The 27,642-nt window shown below is 40.4% G+C and overlaps 1 protein-coding gene across 1 annotated transcript; it reads left to right on the top strand.

The window, feature by feature from the left end:
• The first annotated feature begins 14,936 nt into the window (after positions 1–14,936).
• Positions 14,937–26,369, top strand: LOC119651193 (probable cytochrome P450 12a4, mitochondrial). The gene is made up of 6 exons (XM_038054637.1): positions 14,937–15,174; positions 24,572–24,689; positions 24,749–24,992; positions 25,054–25,170; positions 25,225–25,669; positions 25,729–26,369. The coding sequence occupies exons 1-6, from the start codon at positions 15,103–15,105 to the stop codon at positions 26,311–26,313; spliced, it is 1,581 nt and encodes a 526-aa protein (XP_037910565.1). The 5' UTR covers positions 14,937–15,102; the 3' UTR covers positions 26,314–26,369.
• The last annotated feature ends 1,273 nt before the right edge of the window (positions 26,370–27,642 follow it).

Genomic DNA, 27,642 nt, shown 5'->3' with positions numbered 1-27,642 from the left:
CACCACAGTTCTCCAATTTAGCTCTGCGTTCCAGGCTGATCTCATACCGAGTGATAATCTGCTTGATTACTTTGTCTCATGTGTAGAGTTAACTTCCATATTCAGAAGAGTAAACAATAAGAGATCATCCGGTATGGATGGCATTCCCAACGTGGTCCTCAGGCATTTACCAGACATTGCCATTCGTAATTATTGCATTTTGTTCAATAATTTATTGAACAATTCCTTCTTTCCACGACAATGGAAGAAAGCCCGAGTATTCCCGATTTTAAAGATAGGGAAGGATTCATCCAGCCCTCAAAGCTACCGCCCAATCAGTTTGCTGCCTAACATCAGCAAGGTGTTTGAGGTTTTGGTATTGAAAGCCTTCAACGGGCATATAAAGAAGAAGGAATTATTGCCGAACGCGCAATTCGGATTTCGATCTGGACATTCGACAATACATGCAATAACGAAGGTAACGTCTGATATTTGCTGGCGGATTAACAATGGTGAGTGCGTAGGCGCTTGCCTTATAGACATGGAGAAAGCCTTTGATACCGTCTGGTTAGATGGACTGATTTTCAGGCTCCTGAAGAATGAGTTTCCCAGTCACCTCGTAGCGATGATGTGTAGTATGCTGTATGGCAAGTGCTTTGTCATTACGGACGGAAATCTCACTACTAGCAGAGAATTTCATGTTCTGAATGGATTACAGCAAGGGACAGTGACTGCGCTTACACTTTTTGCGGTATTTGCCGGCGAATTGCTCAATTCTTTCGATTTTAATAAATCTCCTAAAAGGTCGTTGGTTGCCTTTGCTGACGATCTGATAGCCTACACGGCGCACAAGAAGGTAACTGAGGTGCAAGTTGAACTTCAGAAGATGTTCAATGATATTAAGTTCTTCACGAACAGTTGGCGGATGAAAATCAATGCGCAAAAGTGTGAAACGATTCTGTTTCGAAATTCCTTGGCGTATGCCAGTAGGAACTTGAAAAGGAATTGGAGAGATTTCCACATTGTCGCGAACGAGGATAGTTCTGAGCGCATTCCTCATAAGAAGTGTGTTAAATACCTGGGTGTGCGTCTTGACGAGCGTCTCCAATTTAACGAGCACGTTAAAGTCGCGCTAGAAAGCGCTCGCAAGGCATTCATGTCTCTTCGAAGACTCTTTTATGCTCCACATCTTAGCCGGAAGGTTAAGATTATTTGTTATCTTACTTTGGTTAGACTGGTGCTCACCTACGGGTGTGCTATCTGGTTTAATTTGAGTACTAGCCAAATGGAGAAAATAAGGATCTTTGAAAGGAAATGTCTGCGTGCTTGCACGGGGCTTAATAGGACTGCTTCGTCAAACTATGAGCACTATATAACTAATGAAGTGATGTATGCAGCAGCTGCTGTGCCAAGAATCGACACAGTTATCGTCAGATTGATTCGGAATCATATAGTACGATCTGCTTCGCATGGTGAGAACCCTTGGGTTTCGCAGCCGTTCTACCCAAATGATGGGTATTTCGAGAAAACTCTCACGACATGCTTCATTCCTCCCGAAGCGTTCGTGTATCTTGACAGGAATGGTCTAATTCTTGATTCTGCCGGTGATCCGGTTATGTATCATATACATAGACGGACCACGGACAAAAGGATAGAATACCCCCCGAATTTGACAGTGGGGGCTCCGGGATTCGACTGGAGATACTCCAGAGCGAGAGCAATTGATATTAAGCGGGATAAAAAAGAGAAATCTTGGTACTGGTGGCTACGGGATGCCGGTTAGCGGTGGCCGTGCTCAGTTCTGCCATTTGTTTCTTGGTGGGGCTTTGTAAATATGTACATATTGAACGGGTGCTGATTTTGTCTCCAGTTGTAATTTATAAATACATACGTTATTATTCTTTGTTTTTTTTTGTGTGGATGTTATTGTAAAAAAAAAGAAAAAGTGTGTAATATAAAATATATAATTATGATAGTTTTAAGAACAATAATTTAAGTTAAAAGTATCTTTTGAAGCGATCAAATATTTATTATTACTTTTATATTTCTTTATTTGCCACTAAGGCCAAGTGAATTCTGTCGGGTTTTTGACCATTTCCCGACAACTTATTGTAAAATTAGATTTTTATTTCTTACTGTTTCTCTTCTCTGCCTGTAAATTGTTATTCGAAAACTTTGAGAGCCCACAGTGGCCCTTAGATTTAAGTTATTTTTGTTATTTTAAAAGATTGTTTTTTATTGTTCATTTTTCCAATCTATATACTATTGTTACCTATTTCTTAAAAATAAAAATGATTTTAAAAAAAAAAAAAAAAATTAAAAATCATTGTTTCGAACATCAATCGAGCTGAAAATTCGGGATGGCTTGGTTAAATGGTACATGTGGGTTCGGAGAGCTTGGTTTAGTGATAAGTTATGCCTCAGCAAAAGACAAGCATGGTCGAGTGAAAGAAGACGTAGAGACTTCATCTGGTGTTTTTTGCTGTTTAAATATGTTAAATTTATCTTTTTATTTATTTTATTCATCCCTGCGGATACTATTGGATCACCCTGGTTATACAAAAATATTAATAATGATTGGTGCCTCATCTTGTTCATAATTTTGTTGTTGCTCCTGACATGCGCCGAGCAAGAAGTGCTATAGAATAGATTAATAGGATTAATAATACCACATATGTAGATACTACTGGAGCTCTGCATTTCTGGGTAGCAGAGAGAGCTCTGCATTAAATACGGTGCAGCGCGCAATGCTACTGCTATGCCATCTATGAGACAAGAGGTATTTCACTTTCCAATTAGAATAGAGTGGAAGATCGGCGATGTATTACACCGTTATGATGCAGTATTTTCCACTGAGAGGCACCATCCTCCTCAAGCCCAGTGAACTATTACCCTATGCTGACGATATTAATCTTATGAGAAGGACAACATTCATTTAGATCGAGCAGGCTGCACAAGATCTTAGGCTGCACATTAATGAAGTCAAGGCAAAGTATATGGTAGCAACGTCAGCACCAAGAATCAAATAAGTAACATAAGTAATTTTTCCTATTTAGGGTTGAAAATCACAAATCGATAACAGCTATGACGGATACACACAGTGTAGCCGAGTCATACGGATACCCAGGATACGCCAATATATTCCGGGTGAAACTACTCTCAAACCTGTTATTGGCTGGGGCATGATCCGAGCTCCAAGTGTAACGTAGTGATTCTAACCGATAGTCAGACGGCTATTAGGATATTGTACTCAACGGCGACATCTTACGGGCTGGTGGAGCGTTGAGCAGTCTGGAAAGCACGATCAGAGTCACTTTCAGGGATAGGAAGCCTGGGCACCCAAAGAAAAGTGGCTCTGATCGTGCCTTCCAGACTGCTCAACGCTTCACCAGCCCGTAAGATGTCGCCGCTGAGTACAATATCCTAATAGCCGTCTGACTGTCGGTTAGAATCACTACGTTACACTTGGGGCTCGGAATGAGAATGGGTGATCTGATGCATGCCATTCTGTCGCGGAACTCTACTTTTGGCAGTCTCTCGGCGAACACAGTCTGCGTCCCTCTGGCAACTGTCAGGGATGGAATTTACTCGCGCTACTTAACAGGCGCTCACTTCAGATGAAGAATGCTCACCACCTATTACAAATCCAGGAGGATATAACCTGCTAACAACACGATCCGATGCCGAGACCTTTTGGACAGGATTACAACAATCTACACGGGGCACTATCCTATAGACGACTATGCCGCCAGACTTCGCATACCATACAATTTGCATTGCTGAAGTTGCGGAGTGGAGGGAGAAATCATTAGTTGCCACTTTTGTATACGCCCAGCTCTCTAGTTACAGTGTGGGGAAGCTGATATCCTTCATTAATACTGCAGGCTGGCTCTAAAGACCTGGGGCGTCTGAACTCTGTTTCCCTTGCTCACAGCAGGAGTTCGTGGCATCAAAACAGAGCACCTCAGTGCTAATTGAGCTGCTCACAGTGCCTACGGCTACTCCTACCTTCCTACTTACCCAAATGTATTATGCATTAGTTATCATGTCAGCACTTAGTTTCTATAAATATAGTTCAAATGTCTTTTAATTTTCCTTATTCCTAAACCTAAAACAACCAAAGGGTCCTTTCCTCAATACCACTGGGAATTCATCCTACCTTTAAACTGCATTTTTACTGCAACGGTAGATCCAGAATTATCACAGCATCATCTGTTGTTATATTCACAATAAAATATGTTTGCAGGTTTCTTCCGTACCTGTTGAGGAAACACAATTTCAAAATGACTGGAATACAGCACTACCATACAAGAAGATCCCGGGACCATCGTGGCTAACGCTTATAAAAGATATGTTACCCGGAGGTTACTCGTTTTCCATTCTTATTGTTACAAGCCAAATCTGATCGATTTTTCTTAGGAAAATTTAGAACTTTAAATCTGGCCGATGTAATGGAACAGTACCGACTCCAATATGGAGACATTTTTAAAATGCCCGGAATGTTTGGCAGACCTGATAATGTGGTTGTTTTTGATCCCAAAGATTTCGAAACAGTTTATCGTACAGAAGGAGTTTGGCCTGTTCGTGCTAGTTTTAGCACCGTCGAATATTACAGAAAAAACATCCGTCCAGATATATTCTCCAGCGGTGGCCTAGTAGTTGAGTATGTTTCCTGACATATGAGAATATATACATATCCATTTCTAAATCATCTCACTTTAAATGTGAATAGGCAAGGAAAAGAATGGGCTGAATTCAGGACTGCCGTGAATCCGGTCATGATGCAACCCAAAATCGTGAAACTATATGTTCCTAAATTGGACAAATTCGTAGATGAATTTATCGGCAGGTAAGGTTCTTTTGATGTACTCAAGATACTGTTTAGCTTTTCCTCCTATGCTGAATTTTGTTTCAAGAATCATTACATCATTTCAGAATGAAAAAAATTAGAGATTCACAGACATATGAACTGCCTGAAAATTTTGAAGAGGAGTTGAATAAGTGGTCTTTGGAGTCTATTTGCATAATAGCCCTCGATACTCGCCTCGGAGTTATGGGAAATTTGGATAAAAATAGTAAAGAGCATGAATTTATTGCCGCTGTGAAATCATTCTTTTATTTGCTTTCTGTACTCGACTTAAAACCGTCAATGTGGAAAATATTTCCTACTGCCGACTTCAAGGAACTGATCCGCGTTTCAGATGTTATAACAGATTTCAGTTTTTACCATGTGAACGAAGCGAAGAAACGTCTTGAATCCAGAACCAATACGGAAAGTGGAGATGAACAAAGCGTCCTTGAGAAGCTTATTAAAATTGACCCAAAAGTGGCCACAATTATGGCTACGGATATGTTCGTAGCCGGAATTGATTCAGTAAGTCTCTGTGGTTAGAACTCTTAAGGAACATTATTTAAAATTGTGTTTCTCTTATTCCACAGACCAGTTCAGCTATCACCAGTGTCTTATACAACCTTGCAAAAAATCCTGACAAACAAGAAACTCTTCGTAACGAACTACGAAAAATTCTCCCCGAAAAGGATAGTCCTCTGACTCCACAAAACATGTCTAATCTACCATACCTTCGGGCATGTATCAAGGAAGCGATGAGGGTCTTGCCTGTGTTGACTACCAACTTCCGCCAGGCCGGGCAGGATTTAGTACTAAAAGGTTACAAGATACCTAAAGGAACAGAAGTTGTATTGCAATCTGCATTTATTCAAGTGGATGAAAAACTATACACCAATGCGAAAAAGTTCATTCCCGAACGGTGGCTCAGAAATGAGGAATCTGACCTTAGCAAGGAAGCGAAGAACGTAAGTCCTTTCACCTTTCTTCCATTCGGATTCGGACCTCGAATGTGTATTGGACGACGTTTTGCCGAACTGGAGATTGAAGTGTTTGTATCGAGGCTTGTTCGGAACTTTTACGTTGGATGGGATCGACCAGATTTGAAGTTTAAGTCAGTTGGGATAAACATCCCTGATGGAAAGCTACAATTTAAAATAAAGGATGTAGAAAATTAAATTGGAATGTAAGAATCGAAAACAATGCAGTTTGATGTATTTGACCATCAATCCTCTGCTCCTATAGCAGATTGGTGTAATAAGTTCTAATTATCTTATATTTTATCCAGTAATGAAAGATTAAATGTTATCAGCATCAATTGTGGTAGTCGTGCCTTTTGAAAACGTTACTTTCTCAAGATAATATATTATTGTCACATGAATGCCAAGACTTTCGTATTCAAAGTTGTTATTGCTATAAAAAAAAACGTTTCATATCTGATGTTCCAAAAAGAGTGACCCGTGAACCAAAAAAAAGTCAAAGTCAAAGAAAGTATCTCTTGAATCGGTATGGTGAATTGGTCTATCATCAAGTGAATGCGCACTCAGGATCCGCCAATCCTCAAACAAAACAAAAAATTGGGAAACTTGAAACTGAACACTCCAGGTATGGACGTATTTCGAATTTGCACCTAGCCAATAATGTTTGCACAGACAACTTTGACTGATTATAACATTGTTAATAATAGTGTGATTTCCACTAAACTTGATAGGAACATGATCTATTGCCTATTGAAAAACCTGATGATTCTAAGATGAACTTAACTTAATAATAGATGTAGTAATATACTGTTATGAACTTTATTTAAATAGGAATGGAGAGTATCTTGTGGACTGAGCCTGTATCACTGTATAGTGATAGTTTCGTGATTTTTCAAATTTCCGACCTAGTTTTTTCAGAGCCGCATACCCCCGTTTTGCATCAAACGTTAGAACCGATGCTAGTCTTGTAGACTATTCATTGATACTTTTCATTCGATACCCCACATGATCATATTTAAGGAAAAAAATGTACACCATCCTTTTGCATGTATGTAGAATCCCCTTAGACTCACTGTGCATTATGTTGCGTACAGCATGCACTTTTTTTTTACCAAATTTTGTATCAATAGGAGTAACCGTTTCTAACATAATAAGTATGACGGACAGATAGACAGGCAGATAGATAGACGATAGAGGTGCATCAAATGCCTGATGTTTGGAGACTTCGCTAAGGCATGCACCGTTGACATCGATCGCTCCGTTGACATCGATGTCGAAGGTGTGAGGAGAGAAGCCATATTGCCAACAATGCAATAGGGACCCCAAATGCCTATTGTACAAAGAAGAAAGTAGCGGGAAGTTGTAAATGCCAAAAAAAGGTCTCCAAGGCGTCTGACGCGTCCATGCCTAGAAGATGCATGTTACCCAGTAGAAGACCAAACTACTGGCGGATCAGTGAAGTGGCCTGCCTCCAAACCACACCAATGGCTTAGAGGACGATAGGTAGGATCGATCAGGCGCAAAAATTTCAAGCTGGCCATCTAACGGAGCAAAAGGGAATGCTTTAAAGGGGTCATCCCGTGTAAAGGCCGTTTTTTTGCCTTTCTTTGAAAAATTATTTTGGAGGACTAGATAGAGATAGAAACGTGATTTTTTCACCATCTGTTTATTGATATCTCTAGTATATATGTCAGCTTGATATCTTACCCAGCTTTCGGAATACGTGTCAATTTATGCACCCATCTCCAAAAAAGGTGTTTTTCTGCTACCACGCTCGAGGGCGCTGTGTTCATCTCAGGAAAAAAAAACTAAACAGCATTTTAATATGGACAATATTCCACGGTCCGCAAACTAGGATAATTAGAAAATATTAAAAGGTACATTTTTGGTGGGCTTTTAAACTTAACTTTTTGGATTTTGGTGTTTTTTTATGGTTTTTTTATGAATAAAAAAAAAACTACCAGTCTGATTGCAATTATCCTAGTTTCCGCACCGTAGAAATATGTATTAAAGAAGTCGTGAAAATTTCAAAGAATTTGGTTGGATTGATTTTGAGCTATGATGGCAGCCGATTTTCAAGATGCAGTTTCGAGAAAAACGCATTTGAAAATTTAAATGTGAATATCAACAGTAAAACTTTCACTCACCATTAGTCTGCTACACCTGGTCCATAGAGAGCACCCTCCGTTTCTTCAAAAAAGTCTTGTAAGGCCGATTGTTACTCTCTGGTTTCAATTCTGGCTCTTTTAGAGAGCTCAGTCGACTGTCGTTCGAACCGTCAAATTCGCGCTTCATTACGGCGGTCGGTATAAACCTGACATATGTGACCAGCTTGGCATCCCATTGTCACTAGGATTTTGAAAATGCCATTGAATCCTGCGTTGAAAATAATTACAGCCAGAAAAGTGGCTATTTCTACGACCTTCGCCCCAGAATGAAGGTGTTTACGAGCGAAAGTCCAGATCAATGCATTTAACGACTCATTGTTATTCTGGGTCTCTGCTCCTAAACATCTGTTCAAGAGATCATCTCGTGACAAATCTTCGTAGATTGGTTTGATGATTGTTTGAACTACTTCAGTCAGTCAGTCAGTCGTGGTGGAAACTATCCACTTCTCCTTTAGCTTCCGCTTTGTGCCATTTGCACCAACAATGCTCGCCTGCTGGACAATTTTGATGCTGAGGATTTTCGTCTGTAGAATATTTATGGAAGAAAGCTGCCCAAATTTCTTGCTTCATTCCTTCTATCGAATTTGCGTGTCGACGAATAGTTAGCCCAGAAAATGTAGTGAGGTCCTTATCAGTAAGTTTTCCAGCCCCTTTTCCACCAATGCCTTTGTGATTCTTCTTTGCATTTCTAAGCCGCCTTCCCATTCTTTTCTCGACATGTTCTACGCATTTCTTTTTTACTACTACGTATATTTTATTATTTACAGAAATTTGCAGAAATACCGGAGAAAACTCCAGCAAAATCCAATATACAATATACAAAACTTGTAGCAATTGGAACATCCATGTTCATGCTTGCTAAAAGTTTCTTTGCTGATGTTGATGCGAAGTCCTTTTCCTTCTCTGATAAGTATCGATTCCCATGAAATACTCGTATTTTAGAGCGAGCATAACGTTGAACGTTAAAGCGATCTCCCTTCGTACGATCCAATTAAAAAAATCACTGAACACACAAACAACACAATACTTACAAATAATATAACTGAGTATAACTTGAAAGCCTTTCAGTGCTCATTCTAGACTGGATTATCCTTTTTATTCCAAACAGCAAATAAGTTAAGACAATTGATTGGTTTTCCATCTTTTTATATTTATACCTGTGTTCGAATTTATAAGGCTCAGGTAAAAAATTAACAGATAAAAAAAGATTCGATGCTCTTTCTCATCGAGTACTCTAGCCGCGGCTACAAACTCTTTACTTGTTTAACAGTCTAATTTCTGAACGACTCGAAATATCGGAAAATCCCTTTGCCCACATATTCTCCACTATATATAGATACAATTCATGCAAAAAAAAAATCGATTTCTCCAACCCGACACACGGAATGGCCCCCTTAAGGAGCTCTGCTTGGAGGCGGATGTAAATCCCTGGAGGAGTGCTTATGGAGTTGTGATAAGAACACGTGCCCTACCCTCTTGTTGAAAATCATTTAGGATTTATTCACTAATAAGAAAGCCGCATGCACACGTTTCAGAGATCTCTGCATATGACGGTAACTCCGGAAGGAAGATCTGCAGCAGAATAAGAAAGCTTTGGGCCTAGACGAAATACCAAATAGTGCCCTTAAGTTCGCTATGAAATCCATACCTCCATGTTCGCTGAGCTGTATGAAGTGTGCATATCCGAGGAATTTGCCCTACTGCATGGAAACGGCAGAATTTCGAACTGTTGCCTAAGACTGGCAAACCCCCGGGTGAGCCATCTTCCTATAGATTCATATATCTTCTAGACAATGTAGGGAAAATGCTAGAGCGGGTAATCAATAATAGATTGCTCCCAGCTGTTCAGAGACAAGAGGAATTTCACTCGCATTAGTATTGGGAGTTATATCATCACTTTTAAACCAGCCATCAGATATTTGGGAGTGATGATAAATGGCCCCCTACATGAGGATGGACGATTCCGTAGCCTATATAACGACGAACGGCGCAAAACCGGGATTTCTGGAGTTCCTTATTAAGGCAGACCTAGACCGGATACCGGTTGTTGCGCCGTTGATGATGATGATAAATGGCAAAACTCAATTTGAAGCAGCACGTGGAGTATACTTCTATACATCCGCCGCCAGTATGGCTCTGGCAAAGATGATGCTGAATGTAGGAGGTCCGCGGCATACTTACAGGCTACTTGTGGTCAGTGTGGTGAGTTCCATCTTGCATCTTCCCCAATTTGGGGAAAAGCGCTGCATATTTTATCTAGTGCACATAAACTGAGTGCGGTGTACAGAAGAACAGCCTTAAGGGTGTGTTGATGTCGCGTTCGTCATTTTGGAATTGGGGCCAAATGGCAACAGCGACCACTCGAAAAAAAGCTATTGGACAGATAGTTTGATCTCTACATCAGAGAGTGGCTGAAAACAAGCCATGGCGTGATCAATTATAATCTTACCGAGTTTCTTACCGGTTATGGCGAATACCATCAATACTTACATAGTTTTACACTGGAGGACCCAGCGTACTTATTCTTCAAGATTCGTGAAAGAAAGAAGAAACTTAGAGGAAATTTTAGGTGAAATGCTATCAATTGAAAATTTAGTCCGGAGAATGGTAGCTTGCCAGGAAGATTGAGATAGAACATTAACCATTAATCAAGGGTGATATTTTGCCTTCGAATGCCGCTGTCTTAATGAAATTTTGTGGCTCCGTCATAAGTTCATGGCCAACAAAATGTTGGCCAAATGATAAATTGCAAGGAATACCAGCCGCAAACTAAAAGAAGCGATCACTCTTACCCAAGCAGCCTATTACAAAGATCTTTATGATAAAGTGAGCGGAATGACGAGGGAAATCTGTACCGACTTGTTCAAAGGCGTCACCAACGTGGACAGAATATTGAGCACTCCTATATTGTTTATGATGAGAAAAGTACTGCGCTTCTCGACCGACGAGTCGCGACGGGTAAATGGCAAAAATATTTGGAACAAATTTCAATGGAATAATTTGCTCATTCACCACTTTCGCAGCACTGCCGTCATTTGGAGCATTTTCAACTATTACCGTTACTGAAGTCAAGGCATCTCATTTTAACTTTGGAAAGCAAAGTGCTGGGTACCAATCCACACTGTGGCTTAGTGAGTTCTTCAATAAGGTTATTAAGGTGGGTAGAACACCATCTGACTGGCAAAAAAGTATAACCTTTACAACATGGAAAAAGACGAGCAGTCCGCATTGCGGAAACATCTAGTCCCAGAGGAAATCGTGTGTTAAATAGCAGCTTGAAGTGTGGCAGGTATATCAAAACCATTCCCCGTCTTTGTCGCTGCTCATCAAGAAAGCGCCCTTTCGCTATTCTTTTTCGTTCTTTCATGAACACTGCCACACGGGGCATTCAAGGTCCACTGGTTGCATTTCTATGCAGATGATCTAGAGCAACTCGTCCAAAAGTGAAACGATTGCTCCATGCAGTGACTAAATCCCAAGAAAACTGATGATGCTTTCAGTCAATAGTGAACTGCGCCGTGAAATTGGTTCGCAAATCAGCGCCACTTGGATGAAGCAGCTCTCTACCACTAGTTTTCTTTACGAACGACGCCTCAGCAAACATTTCAAATCCAAAATCTACCGCAAAATTGTTCGTCCTGTCAACTGCTGTATTTCTTTGTATCGGTAGGCTATCGAAGACAATAAAGCCATCCACAGTAATAGAGGCGACGATGTTGCATTAGACATAACATCAGGTCTAAAATGACGACATCTGTGATCGATGCGGGCTTGCACCCATCGGCTCTATAATCAGATGATCCACGTTGACGAGAACTTTGTCGCTCGACAGTGGGAGAGTTATCTTGCTGACGGGATGACATATATACTAAGCAACCCGTCTGACAACATGGATGGTTATTGGTCACCATCAAAAATGCAGGTCGCCAGTCACGTCCGGAAAGGGGTTCGTTAGATCTGGCTGATTGCGGAATGGTGGAGGTGAATCTATGAATAGAAGAGGTCTATCGACCGCTGCTAGCGATCCGTGATGCACTCGAATTCCAATACCTAGCAAAATCTCGAGAAGTTCAGCGTAACCTAGACCACGACAAGAGATAATTTACTATTGTGCTTATCACTGAAGCGGAAATCCCGCAGAATGCAATGATTTCAAAAGTGTATACTGCATCACGAAAGAGCTTGTATGCGGTCGCAAATCTTTAGATGGTCCCGTGAAGGACGTTAACGGGCAACTTCTCATCCACGATGACGAGCAACTAAAGAGGTGGAAAGAGCACTTCACCACGGGTCTTAACTGTATCTTATCCAGTGAGTTTCCTTTTTTTGTTAATGAAATGGCTAGTCACCGTAGCATGCAGATACGGACTGTTCCTCTAAGCGGAATAGAAATGAAGCTGGGCTTGACGGTCTCACCACGGAATTATTTATCGCTAAACCTGCAGTTACTGCCGGTCTGCTACTTCCACTCATATCGATATCTTTCCCAGAGAGTGGAAAACTTGGTCGACAGACAGCTGGCTAATTTCCGTTCCCTATCTTCCCGCATTGACCAAATCAATACTCTACGGATCATTTTGGAACAGGGCGCGGTGCGGAGATCCAAATCACCTGCTGTTTACTGATTTCGAGAAAGGAATTGAGGAATTCAATGGATTATGAGTAGAGAGTAGAGTTGGACTGAAGATAAACATCAACAAAACCAAAGTTCTCAATCTGACGGTCATCGCACTCTCCCTGTCTGCATTAATAGGCAGAGCATCGAAGGCGTCGATCAAGGTGTATAGGAAGCGTGGATATTGCTCGACGTATTAACGTTGCCTTATCTAAAACCTGGAAATGCCACCAAAAGTAAGTTAAGAGTTGAAATAATAAAAACTTGTTGTTTCTTTTTCGTTGGTGTGAATATTTATTCTTGCAAATACCGATATTTCGGGAACCACTAGTTCCCTTCATCAGTGCTAGCAAGTTTTATTATTTCAAATGATTAATCGTTGGAAACACCGAATAATTTCACTCAGAAGTTCTGTATTAGTGTTCTTTCTATGTAAGGAGATTTGTGTGCACATTTATCCCATTCATTCCGAAAATGACATCCAAAATCGATATGTCAGAAGTTACACAGCCTTCGATTTGCTAGTAACCCATAATAGGGTGCAGCGAGCAAATATTTTTTTCTGCGGATAAGTCCTCAATACAATGGCATCTCATTTTTAACCTTCAGAATCGATAATGTTTGTAGAGCAAGCATGTATAGGAAAATTGATCTTATCTAGATACAAAAAAAAATTAAATGGTAAATTGATACTGAATTGTAAATTAATTATACTAATAATCTTTAAATTGTAGAAAATTAGAAGTAGTTTCATTATACAGCGAAGTGCTTTTAGAAGTGAATGAAGTGAGATGAAATTTTTGAGAAGGTGGGAACGGTGAACCCGCACACATGTGCTGAATTACATTGCTGTGCGTTAAACTTAAGCGGAGGTCCCTATAGACGTAAAAGATGAGTCTTTTTCACCGAATATAGTCATGTTGAATATTAAATGAATGGTTACGATTACTACTTTCCGAAACAGAATTAGTTTTGCCATTGGTTGCAAAAGACAGGAGCGCGGGTACAAACGGGGTCAATGACATCAAGGACCCTTTCTCAGAAATTGCCAAACCAGACTGAAAAAAATCATAGTGTTAATAATAATAGTTAATAATAAGTTTATCCTAGATCCTTAAAATCTGTAAGATAAGTTTTAATAGGAAGCATCATACTGGAATGTTTGGTGGAAATTCTACTTTTATTAACAATGTTATAGTAGGTTAAAGTTGCTTCTTTCGCGTCAAATTACTATTTCTTACCAGATAAAATGTTAGTACCACATCGAATTAAATATCGGGAATATTCAACGTATATACACTGCGAGCTATATATAAGTGGAACCATTATGCAGCCAAATATTCTTACAAGAAAAAGTAGCAAAACTTTTCACACCTGAAGGGCCCAACTTCCGGTTTCTGAATTATTTTTTGGCTATGAATTCATTCATTCATCTATCTAAAGACATTACCTACCTAATTCGTCTACACATAATTTCCTCTGATTTGAAAAACCGTATTTTTCAGTAGATATGCTTCTCTGAACTACTTTGGCACTATATCTGCTCCCTTTATTTCATGCTATTTCGACACTACGACAGGATTATTTGCTCTGTTTATCTTTTTAAGCCCAAAACGTATCTTTCTTAGAGCTCATTTTGGATATTTGATGTTTTTTCTGCTTAAATTTCCATGTATTGTGGTACTTGTTACTCGTTATTTTGCTCTATTCTTCTAACTTATCTTTTAATAAGATTTGTCTCTCTACGGGTGGTATACGACGGCTGTTCAACTGTCCTCTCTTGTTTACTTAGATCAGAATTTACAATATAATATATCATTGTTCTCGGTAAATTAAACATTTTGGATATAACTGAGCTACTTTGGTGAATGGTGAATGGTGAATTATTTATTTTTTGTGATACTAAATACATTTGAATAACAGAAAACAATAAAATGTACTCTAATTACAATTAACATTAATTTATCAATTTAAAAATATGCTATATTTTTAAAACTTACCGTTATTCTTGGAGTAAATTTATAAAAATGCTAGCGTTGAAAAGTTTTGTACCGTAAATTACTAACGAAAAAAATAGAAAATACGGTAATTGTTTGGCTACTAATTGATTTTAAAATAAATATCGTTATTTAACAATTAGCTTATTACTGACGTTATCTGCATTGCCCTAGCAGTAACCAAAAGGTTTGGTTTTTTTATGGTCAAATTAACTAAATTTGATGTGCCGAAAAATTTTGCAACGTCCTAACATACATACATATATGGAAGTAATAGTTGTGCCCACGTAATTAGATTGTTAACATTGAGTCTAGCTCTTATTTCTTTTGCTTCTATTATTTCTATTTAATATTTTTATTAATGTTCATTAAGTGCTCTCTACAGTGATAGATTGTCTGAGCAGATAAGACGGTGTAATCACTGTAAATAGACGATTATAAAGTTTAGTTTTACTGGTTTGTTCGCTCAGTTCGTACTAGCATAACGCATTTTCATTCAACTTCAATCAATTAGAAGATGTTACGGATTAGTAGCACATTTGCAAGGAATAGCCAGTGCACCTCCTTAGTACGACTATTCGCATCCCAGGTACGTAAGTATGTATGTGTAATATTCGATAGCAGATTTTCCGATGATTACAGAGCTTTAGTATAAACTAACAATACTCGCCCCCAAGGACGTTCCGATGGAGTAGTTGAGAGTGTAAAGTTAATTTTAATCTTCTACTGACTTCTACTGACTCTCTTATAAAATTAATCGAGATTGTATCCTATTCTTAAAACACAGTGATGCCTACCTATGAAAGCGACGTATCTACTCTTTATGTACCTAAAAAGTTGAAAAAATGATTGGCGCCTAAGCAGTGATTAGAAGGATCGATAAATGCCACTCAAATAGTAAATAAAATGAATAGAAGTGAAATTGTAGGAAATAAAGGTTCGTGGTTTCTGTGCAGTGCAAGAAGAATAAACACAGGAGGCGCTGGTCAAGTGTCTAGAGGCTTGTCATTGCATATTAGTGGGTTAAGGAGAGGGAGCGGACCTTGGTTGTTCATGTATTGGCGTATCTGTGTCGATGGTATCTACATGGTTCTCTTGGATATGTTTCCCCATCCCGTGTAGTAAACCACAAACAACTGTGCTCTGGATCACTTACGCGGCCCCGACTCTAGAGTAAATGCGTGGAGTTTTTCTCGTGCAAGTACTGAAGAAGGTTGAACATGTGCAATATTTTTTTCAACCATATAAAGTAAAGCAATGCCTCGGGAGACGAATTTCCTATGTGTAGTCTTCTTGATGCATGTCTAAGTTGCCGAGAGTGAAGAAATATTTCCTGCTAGTTGAGTTGTCCAATTTAAGTCTGTACAGGTACTCGTTGCATGCGCTACCTCCAATAAGAAGAAGAGCAATATACAATAACTTCTAATATTGCTCATAAAAGCAGATAATGTTTGCTGCCGTACTGGTGACCTGTAACCCAGTCAAATTCTTCTGTTTACACCACTAAATAAACTACAGGTATAGTGCGAAGCTGTGACATCTGGCATCGTCCTTGACAGAGCCACACTGATGCTGCAGTGATAAAATCAAATTTTCTTTAGGATCGCATTTGCTTTCGCCCGAACAAATATGTTGAGCGTTCACATCACAACTTACTGAGAGTACAAGACCACTTGATGCTGCATACACTGCCAGATTTCTTATTTTTTCCATCGGCGGAGGATACAGAAAATCAAAGTGTAAGTAAGCAGAGGCAACTATGACGCTTTTTTGTCAAAACGAACCTATCGGCATTGAACCAGAAATATATAAGGACAGTCCTGCACTTTGGCCAGCCTTGTTGCCAGTAGATCGGAAGAGGCTTCGTCATGCTAAAAGTTAGTTTATGCCAATCTTTATGTTTGTAGGCGTAAGTGTAGTATAATGTGAAAACCACCGCTAAATGCAAAGTTTGTTGCGTAGATCCTGGGTACTCTTCTAAATTCTTATCTTTGCCATCAAAGCGCTCAAGCAAAATGAAGCTGCCGGCCTGCATGGTCTTCTCAAAAAACTGTTTTTAAACTTCTTTATCATCTTCAAATTATAGGAAAAGTGAAGCTTTTCCCAAGGAAAGGAGGAATAGAAAAGTTGTCAAAATGTAAAATGCTACTCCATACTTTCACAAAAATAATGGAATCATTTTGGAAGCGAATTCTGAATTATACCATCGATTCTACTTCTTTTTATTATCGGCAATATCCTACATGCTGTCTTGGCTAAGAGACGTGCAAGAATTCAAAGGAGGCGCCTATTAGAAGTACCCAAGGATTTCAAAATAGACACATGCGCGATCGTTATTTAGTTTTTATGCTTCATCAGTTGCTTTCTGTTTTCCCTTCAAGTGAATGGTAAATAGATTTCAGATAGGAACTGAGATTTTCATCACCCCAACAGGCAATCGAGCCTGTGGATTTATATGAATAGTTTCCTACTTTAATGAAAACTTAGCCCCGGCTATTAGACAATGCATGCCTACATAAAAAGGGACTTTATTGCGGGGCTGTATATTCAACAAATCCGTTATCCCCGCCCTGGAACACCGCAAAGACATTCGCCTCAGTCAGTGGTGACAACTTGAAATATGCTGACGGTAGTAGCCTGCTTTTGCTCATTTGTTAAAGGCTGAGTTTGCATATATTAGATTGATGATCTGTTGAATATGTCCAAATATCAGTTTATTCCCAGATTTTCCTTCATTGCAATTAAAATTACCCTTTCGCACCAGTCATGCTCAAAAGGCTAAAATTTCGATTATCCTTTTACTTACTTTGAAGATTTTCTGATAAATCGCCCGAGACCTTCGCCAAACTTTACTTCATGAAAAGCTCAATTTCCCATCAATATTGCCCCTGCTACCAGAGATAAATTTGTAGAGTTGGAGAAAGCGCCATAATTTCAATTCTATGATATTTGCGGGAGTACTTCCTCTACCAACGGGTACGCTGACTTAGGAAATTGCGTGGTGTTTAAAAGACCATTCGAGTTAACCAAAGTCAACTACGCCGATGTGAATTGATCGCGACACTGAAGTGTCCTGTCCGCCTCGGTGTTAACCAAGTTACCGTGTCTCCAAGAATTCTGGAAAACAGTGTACTTACTATTTTCACACAACAACAAACATCTAGTTTGCGGCAAACTCTTTTCACATAGCCGTAACTACCCTTTTGAGTTTATCCCATGTATCCATGTTCATTTCATCGAATGATTACTTATAATATCTGCTCTTCTTCTCAAGGCTTTATAAATATCCGTTGCTCTTTTAGCGAAACATGGGCTCTCTATGCTTGTTGCCTTCCTATTTAGTAATGCTTCTACATGACCTGCTTAAGCTTTCTACTATACGAGGGTCGTTTCGTGTCAGAAAGATGGCACTCCTGGCGCGTATGGAGATCATGTTTAGTTAGTTGCATACCTTGGAAGAACACACTTTCTGTCAGATCGGGCTATTTTTTGTGTTTTACATTCTTTTGAATCGAGGAAGTCGAATGATTTTCAAAAAAATTATGAAAAAGAATTCCGCATGGTGATAAAACATTACTTTCTGAAAGGCAAAACGCCTCAGGAGATTAAAGAGAAGCTAGGTAAACATTATAGTGACCCTGCACCTTCGATCAGAACAGTTTATAAGTGACTTGAAAATTTTCGGGGTAGCCATATGGGTCCAAGTGACGCTGTTCATTCTGGACGTTCAGTTTAGGTTACTACTCAAGAAATCATTGATAAAATCCATGATATGGTAATGGATGACAAAAGAGTGAAGATGCATAAGATTGGTAGTGCTCTGAGTGTTTCGAATGAACGGGCACGTAATATTTTGCATACATATTTGAACAATAAAAAGTTAGCTGCAAGCGTGGAGGGTTACAAGAATGACTTGCAATTATTCCAGAGGAATCCGCAGGACTTTAGGTGTCATTTCATCACTGTAGATGCAACTTGGATCCACTAGTACACTCCGAAGACCAAGGGGGAATGTGCGCCAAGAAAGGGGATGACAGTTCCTTCGGCCGAAAAGATTATGCGGACTGTTTTTTGGGATTCCCAAGGAATAATCCGCACCGACTATCCTGAAAAGAGTACAACTATTCCAGGTGCATATTATTCATCGTTATTGAACCGTTTGAAAACCGAGCTGCAAGAAAAACGCCCACGATTGCTCCACACGTTTGCTATCACGTCTATCATCTATCTATCACCATCAACAAAAAAAACAAAAAATCTCATAAGGATATAAGATAATAGATAGTACAATATTTTCACGTGCAAAGAACAGAGAATCATCATTTTTGCGAACGAGCATTAATCCACATAGATGTTATATAATATTTGCTTGGCATCGCTGAAGTTGGCCAACCAAACCGTAACATTACAAATCGATTGATAAAAACTAAGAATCTATATCTCCATATTCACATAAAATTGGTATCGTTTTCTAGCCCAAAGCGAATCCGAACCCAGCCCGAAATCAGCCTAAAGTCAACTTAAAGCAAGTCCAAAGCCAGTCGTTGAAGGGAACAAACCATGCTCTGATTGAATACGTCTATTGACGTTATCTTGAAAACGTTGAACTGTCATTTTTGAAGCAGCGGTATTTTATTAAATTTTGTGTAAAATAAAAGAGCGATGGAGACTTATGCTATAACTTAAGGGGCTTATAAGGAGCAGTTTATAGATGTCCGTGAGAGGTTGAAGATGGGGACTCCGGTGGACGACATGTTACGAGCATCAATCACAACAATATGCAGAAAGTTCATGATGGTTTGAACCTGACCGACGCCTAGTATCCAATTAATGACTGATAAATTGAATTTAAGTAAAACTTCAGTTTATCACATTGTAACAAAAAAGCGGAGGAAACTGTGCGGAAAACTGCTACCCAAAGCCCTATTGGATAATCAAAAGGTGCAACATGTGGCAGAGTCAAGTCAAACGTCAACGTTTGGGAAAAAAAAACAATTTTTTTAAACAGAGTAATTATAATATAATATTTTCACGTCATCATTACTACATATCTGTCTGTTTATATCAGTCAACTTTTTACCTTTTATCGCATTTTAATATGAATAGGTTTGTTGAGCAAAGAATTTATTTGAAATTTCGAGTTACTAACGAAATTTCGGGCGCTGAGGCATTGAAAATGTTACAAAAAGGCTTTTGGCGAGCCTGTTCTGTTGAAAACTTGGGCATACGAGTAGACTTTATAAGTTACCGTAAAGTGCTAGAGGATTTGCTTCGTTCGGGACATTCATCCACGTCAATTCACACCAACGAAAACGTCAAAAAAGTGAAGGAAATCATAATATCAGCTTGAGTGAGATTACCGGTAAACTTAGCATTGAATATGAAACCGCTCGGTATATTGCGATGAAAATTTTACCTATGGGATGTGTCGTATACCGGCTCGTCCTGATTTTCGTGCGAAAACAACATCAAATGACGACTACCGGGGACATAATTTCTGAAGCGAATAATAACCTGACCTCCATGAAACGCGTAATTACTGATGATAAGACGTGAGGCTACGAGTTTGACATGGTAACAAGTTAACAATCGTCCGAGTAGTGTTTGGAAGACGAGTCGAAGCCGAAAAACCAGAATGTGACGAGAGAGCTAAAGGCCATCGATTTGGCAGAACGACAGGAGGACTAGTGGGAGAGACGCTGGCAAATGTACTTTGCTTCAAATGGATACTATTTTAAAGGAGATAAAATAAATTTGCTTCAAATTAAATCGTTTTTTAAGGTTTTGTGCAAAACAACTTTTCTCCAAAGCAGCTAAACCGATCCGAACGAAATTTGGTGGACAGATGGGAACTATGAAATCCCACGCATACAGTGAGTGAGTGAGTTCCTATTTGCTAATAATATTAAACTCAGAGCCTGAATCGTATGCAGTTGACTATTATCAATACAGGGTTTTCCATCAAATCATCATCATCATCAACGGCGCAACAACCGGTATCCGGTCTAGGCCTGCCTTAATAAGGAACTCCAGACATCCCGGTTTTGCGCCGAGGTCCACCAATTCGATATCCCTAAAAGCTGTCTGGCGTCCTGGCCCACGCCATCGCTCCATCTTAGGCAGGGTCTGCCTCGTCTTCTTTTCCTACCATAGATATTGCCCTTATAGACTTTCCGGGTGGGATCATCTTCATCCATACGGATTAAGTGACCCGCCCACCGTAACCTATTGAGCCGGATTTTATCCACAACCGTACGGTCATGGTATCGCTCATAGATTTCGTCATTGTGTAGGCTACGGAATCGTCCATCCTCATGTAGGGGGCCAAAAATTCTTCGGAGGATTCTTCTCTCGAACGCGGCCAAGAGTTCGCAATTTTTCTTGCTAAGAACCCAAGTTTCCGAGGAATACATGAGGACTGGCAAGATCATAGTCTTGTACAGTAAGAGCTTTGACCCTATGGTGAGACGTTTCGAGCGGAACAGTCTTTGTAAGCTGAAGTAGGCTCTGTTGGCTGACAACAACCGTGCGCGGATTTCCTCATCGTAGTTGTTATCGGTTGTGATTTTCGACCCTAGATAGGAGAAATTGTCAACGGTCTCAAAGTTGTATTCCCCTATCCTTATTCTTGTTCGTGCATGTGTTTGACCAGTGCGGTTTGATGTTGTTGGTTGATTCGTCTTCGGTGCTGACGTTGCCACCATGTATTTTGTCTTGCCTTCATTGATGTGCAGCCCAAGATCTCGCGCCGCCTGCTCGATCTGGATGAAGGCAGTTTGAACGTCTCGGGTGGTTCTTCCCATGATGTCGATATCGTCAGCATAGGCCAGTAGTTGGGTGGACTTGAAGAGGATCGTACCTCTTGCATTCACCTCAGCATCACGGATCACCTTCTCGAGGGCCAGGTTAAAGAGGACGCATGATAGCGCATCTCCTTGTCGTAGACCGTTGTTGATGTCGAATGGTCTTGAGAGTGATCCTGCTGCTTTTATCTGGCCTCGCACATTGGTCAGGGTCAGCCTAGTCAGTCTTATTAATTTCGTCGGGATACCGAATTCTCTCATGGCCGTGTACAGTTTTACCCTGGCTATGCTATCATAGGCGGCTTTAAAGTCGATGAACAGATGGTGCAACTGTTGTCCATATTCCAACAGTTTTTCCATCGCCTGCCGCAGAGAGAAAATCTGATCTGTTGCTGATTTGCCTGGAGTGAAGCCTCTTTGGTATGGGCCAATGATGTTCTGGGCGTATGGGGCTATCCGGCCTAGCAAGATAGTGGAGAATATCTTATAGATGGTACTCAGCAACGTGATACCTCTATAATTGCTGCACTGTGTGATATCTCCCTTTTTATGTATGAGACAGATTATGCCTCGCTGCCAATCGTCAGGCATTGATTCGCTGTCCCATACCTTGAGCACAAGTTGATGAACCACTTGGTGTAACTGGTCGCCTCCATATTTAACCAATTCGGCTGTAATTCCATCGGCTCCTGGCGACTTATGATTTTTTAGCCGATGAATTGCACGGACTGTTTCTCCTAAACTTGGTGGTGGCAGTATTTGTCCGTCGTCTTCAGTTGGCGGGACCTCCAACTCGCCGATGTTCTGGTTGTTCAGTAGCTCATCAAAGTACTCAACCCATCGCTCTAATATGCCCATTCTGTCGGAAATCAGATTTCCCTCTTTGTCTCGGCAGGATGAGCATCGAGGTGTATAAGGCTTCATCCTGCTGACTTGTTGGTAAAACTTCCGCGCCTGGTGCGGTTGCTCCCTGTACTTTTCTAGTTCACAGACTTGTTGGTTCTCCCAGCCTTCCTTTTTCCGTCTGTAAAGTCGCTTCTCCGCTCGACGGAGTTCGTGATAAGTCTCTGCGCGTGCCCGCGTTCTTTGAGAATGCAACATTACTCGGTATGCGGCATTCTTCCGTTCCGTTGCTAGCTTACATTCATCGTCAAACCAGCCGTTCCGACTCCTTTTGCGGCTGGGGCCAAGTATATTTGTGGCCGTATCCATGATAACGTTCTTCAGGTGGTTGTGAAGATCATTAGTTGATGCTTCATCTCCAGGTCCTCTATTGACTGCGGTTATTGCGGCATCCATTTCCCTCTTATAGGTGTCGCGGAGGGTTGTGTTGTGGATGGCTTCAGTGTTCACTCTCACCTGATTGTCAGAGGGGATTCTAGGTGGTATTGTTATTCGAGCTCGGAGCACCATGCCAACGAGATAGTGATCCGAGTCTATATTGGCCCCCCTATATGTTCTGACATTCATCAAGGCTGAGAGGTGGCGGCGTTCGATCAACACGTGGTCAATTTGGTTGAAAGTGGTCCCGTCTGGAGAGGCCCACGTATGTTTGTGGACCGCTTTCCGCGCAAACCAGGTACTTCCAACAACCATTTCGTGTGACCCTGCTAATTGAATAGTCCGCAGTCCGTTATCATTTGTTTTTTCGTGTAAGCTATGGGAGCCAACGTATCGCCTGAATACGGGCTCCTTCCCTACTTGGCTGTTGAAATCCCCAAGTATGATTTTGATATCATATCTGGGACAGGCTTCGAGGGCTCTTTCTACTGCCTCGTAGAAGGTATCCTTCTCCGACTCTGCAGTCTCCTCTGTAGGGGCGTGAACATTTATGAGGCTTATATTTCTAAACTTGCCTCGCAAACGCAGAGTGCATAGCCGTTCGCTTATACTTTCAAAGCCGATAACAGCAGGTTTCATTTTTTGGCTGACTAAGAAACCTACTCCGAGCACATGGTTTACTGGATGGCCGCTATAATATATGGTGTAGTGGCTCTTCTCCAGGAAACCGGTCCCTGTCCATCGCATCTCTTGCAACGCTGTTACATCAGCCCTATATTGGGACAGGGTATCGGCTAGCTGCTTATCAGCTTCATCTCTGTACAGGGAGCGCACGTTCCATGAGAAAATGCGCAAATCGTTGTTCCTTTGTCGTTGCCGGGTCCGTCGTTTTAATATCCGTCCTATCCGAGGCTCCTGTTGTGGCTTCGTAACAGTTGTTTTCCGTGTAGGGTTGTCAGCCCTACCCAACCCCCAACCTGGAGGACCAGTTGGTACAATTTGTCCCGTTTTTAGGTCCATCAAATGATTTATTTAAATCCCTTTCTAACAAATAGAGGGCAATGAAAGTTTTAACTATTATATGTGACACGGGGTCGGCTCGTCGTGATCGGTTTCGCCATTTTATTTTATCAAATGCCTGATCTGGATGTAATCGCAATCTAGCGTATTAAGCCACCGTTGTTTCGGCCGGCCTTTTGGTCGCTTAACGTTGACTTCGATGCTTACACCAATCTTGGCAAGTGAATTCTCGTTAACGCGAATTATGTGACATACCATCGAAGACGCCTCTCTCGCAGTTTTTCCACGATCGGTGCAATTCCATATCGATAGCGCATATCCTCATTTCGGATGTCGCAACATCTTCGTCTCCATTACCGCAAGACGCCGTTCAGTGTCTTTTATAGTCAGGCAACACTCAGAACCATAGAGAGCGACTGGACGGACGACATTGCGGTCAATTTTAGATTTGAGACGTTCGTTTATATATCGATCACAAAGAACACCAGTTGTGGAACGCCGTTTCATCCAGGTTGCGTTAACGCGTGAAGCAATTTCATATTGCAGTTCTCCATTGGCTGATAGTATTGACCCGATATATTTAAATGGCTCAGTCCTGGGCAGGTCAAAACCGCTAACCGAACTGAGCGATTTGAATATCTCAAGTCAATGCTATCAGCCAATGGAGAACTGCGTTATGCTCCTCGCATAGGGAAACACAAAACCTTTTATACCTGAAACGTCAAGCTTCCGGTTTCCTGACTTGTTTAGTAGTATATTCCCGGTATTTGTTTTAAGTAGGATTCAAACATTACGAATTACTTCACTTTAAATCCACTATTTTGAACAGACGTCATTGAAGCCAACCCAAATCGAATAGATTACAACAAAATATTTTTACAGATTTCTTCTTTGTCTGATGCTGAAATACAATTTCAAAATGAATGGAATATGGCGTTACCATACGAGAAGATCCCTGGACCATCGCGGCTGACACTATTAAAGGATATATTACCTGGAGGTTTCTCATTTTCAATCCCTATTATCAAGAATTGGATCTGAATATTCTCGTCTCTTCAGGAAAATTTACAACATTAAATCTGCCGGATATTTTTGAGGAGTATCGCCAACAGTATGGGGAGATTTTTAAAATGATTGGAATGTTTGGCAAACCAGATAATGTACTTGTTTTCGATCCAAAAGATTTCGAAACAATTTACCGTACAGAGGGTGTCTGGCCTGTGCGTCGCGGTTTAGATACCGTCGAACATTACAGACGAAAAGTTCGCCCAGATATTTTTGGTGGCGGCGGATTAGCAATTGAGTAGGAGAGTGAGATGAGAGAGAATAAATTTTTTAATTTATATTTTTTTTTAACGTTATAGGCAAGGGAAAGAGTGGGCTGAATTTAGGACAGCCGTGAATCCGGTCATGATGCAACCTAAAATTGTCAAATTATATGTTCCTCAAATTAACAAATTCGTAGATGAATTTATCCAAAGGTCAGGTTTATATTTTTTTAGATTTTCCTTCGATTTTAACATTTATTCTTTCAGAATGAGGAAAATTAGAGATTCAAAAACATACGAATTGCCTGAAAATTTTGAAGAGGAACTAAATAGGTGGTCGTTGGAGGCAATTTCCATAATAGCTCTCGATACTCGTCTCGGAATTATGGGCAATTTGGACAAAAATAGTAAAGAACATGAATTCATAGCTGCAGCGAAGGCATTCTTCTATTTGCTTTCTACACTTGACTTCAAACCATCGCTCTGGAAAATATTTCCAACTACAGACTTTAAAGAAATGATGCGCGTTTTAGATGTCATAACAGATTTTACTTTACACCAGGTCAATGAAGCGAAGAAACGTATCGAATCTTCCGAAAGGAGCAGTACCAAACACGAAAATGAACAGAGCGTTCTCGAAAAGCTTATCAAAATCAATCCAAACATAGCTACCGTCATGGCTATCGACATGATTACAGCAGGTGTTGATACAGTGAGTTGTAATGATTGTCTAGAAATGTTTCTCAAAAATTGGTTTCAATTATTTCATAGACCAGTTCGGCTATTGTCAGTGTCTTATATAACCTAGCAAAAAATCCCGAGAAACAAGAGGTTCTTCGAAATGAACTGCGGAAAATTCTCCCTGAGAAAAGTAGTCCGCTAACTCCACAAAACATGACTAATCTACCGTATCTACGAGCATGTATCAAGGAAGCTTTAAGGATTCACCCTGTAGTTAATGGGAATTTTCGCGAGGCTGGAAAGGATTTAATACTGAAAGGCTATCGGATACCTAAAGGAACAGGAATCATTCTTCAATCCTCACATACACAAGTGGATGAAAAGCTGTACACTAATGCTAAAAAGTTCATCCCCGAGCGATGGCTCAGAGATCAGGAATCTGGGCTTAGCAATGAAGCGAAAAATGTGAATCCTTTTACATTCCTTCCATTCGGCTTCGGACCTCGAATGTGCATTGGACGGCGTTTCGCGGAACTCGAGATAATGTTGTTTGTATCAAAAGTTGTTAGGAACTTTTGTGTTGAATGGAAGCGACCCGATTTGAAGTTCAAAGCGACCTCAATTAATATACCTGATGGAAACCTACAATTCCAAATCAAGGATTTAGAAAATTAAATTTTAGAATGAAGTATAACTTCCTTTTTTCAAAACTCAATAAAAACTATTGTATGCATCGGAAAATATTTATTTATTTTTTATAATGTAGGTACGTGTCTAAAGTTTTTATTTACATTGTTTTGAAGATGAAATCTGTTAGGTGGCGTCCCCCATTCTCCATACATTGCGTAAACCGATTTCTGGCGTTTGTCATGACTCTTGTTAGCATAGTAGGTGTTATGTTGATAATTTCTTCTTGGGTGTTGGTCTTCAAATCTTGTAGGGTTCTTGGACGGTTCACGTAAACACGGGATTTCAAAAAACCCCATGGAAAAAAAAACAAGGGGACAGATCGGGAGAGCGTGCCGGTCATTCCAAATCGCCTCTAATTGAGATAAGGCGCTCTGGAAAGTGTTCCCTCAAAACAGCCATCGATGCTCTTGAAGTGTGTGCTGTTGCACCGTCTTGTTGGAACCAAGTGTTCCCCAAACCAAATTTTCTAGCTGTGGGAGAAAAAATTCTTTAGCATGTTTACATACCGGTCCGAATTCACTGTCACTGTAACCTCATTTTCCTCAAAAAACCAGGGACCAATAATTCCAGCTGAGGAAATTGGACACCACACTGTGACTTTGGGTGAATGCACTTGCAGTTTGTCTGAATGTAGTGACCCATGTAACAATTGATTTGCGGTCTGGGACGGGGGCCAACGGGGCTAAATTAAAGCGATTCCGAAATGCACGCTGTGTTGCAATAACCGAACATCCGCTTGAAAAGTCAACCTCAATGGCAAAGGCACGCTCTTCACTATTCCAACACATGATGGCGACTGAACCGTGTCGGGACAAAACTTTACAGTATCCCCTCTTGAACGAGACCACTAGCGTTCCGCTATGACATCAACTAACTGAGTGGTGCGCATTTTAAAAAAGGAAGTTATGCTGCCGCACTTTGTATAAGAAAAGGAGATAACAGTTGTCTGTAGTTCCTTGGTTAACGCGAGCCTGTACAGATAGTGTACAGTTTTGCTCCATGCAACGGTTCTGCCAATGTAGATCTATTGTGCATATGCACGCACGGAATATATAGCGATTTGCTCTGTTGCTCTGTTTTGTATGAATCAAAGAACCCTTTACAAACCTCTTCACTTTCCACATAAAAATTAAGCTCTGATATGAATGAATTTCAATCTTTCCAGGAAAGAGCAGAGCTTCATATAAGGATTGTCAGACTCTTTCCGTTAAGTGTGAAAACCAGGCTGAAACCTTTTATCAGTTATACTGTGTCCGGCTGTTAATACCTTGGCTTCGGCCCAGAGTAAAAATCTTTTTTTCAGGCACTCCATTA

This window comes from Hermetia illucens, chromosome 1 (assembly GCF_905115235.1).
Source record: "Hermetia illucens chromosome 1, iHerIll2.2.curated.20191125, whole genome shotgun sequence".
In the NCBI taxonomy this organism is placed as follows: Eukaryota; Metazoa; Arthropoda; class Insecta; order Diptera; family Stratiomyidae; genus Hermetia; species Hermetia illucens.
Note: the sequence above shows the minus strand (reverse complement) of the source record. Positions and strands in the feature narration are given on the sequence as shown.

What these genes read in the sequence shown, in the direction of transcription:
- LOC119651193 (XM_038054637.1), top strand. Translation starts at nt 15,103, where the DNA reads ATGTTACGGATTAGTAGCACATTTGCAAGGAATAGCCAGTGCACCTCC. An exon ending in AAAGGATATATTACCTGGAG is followed by an intron (nt 24,690 to 24,748) that starts GTTTCTCATTTT and finishes TCGTCTCTTCAG; the next exon opens with GAAAATTTACAACATTAAAT. An exon ending in GGCGGCGGATTAGCAATTGA is followed by an intron (nt 24,993 to 25,053) that starts GTAGGAGAGTGA and finishes TTAACGTTATAG; the next exon opens with GCAAGGGAAAGAGTGGGCTG.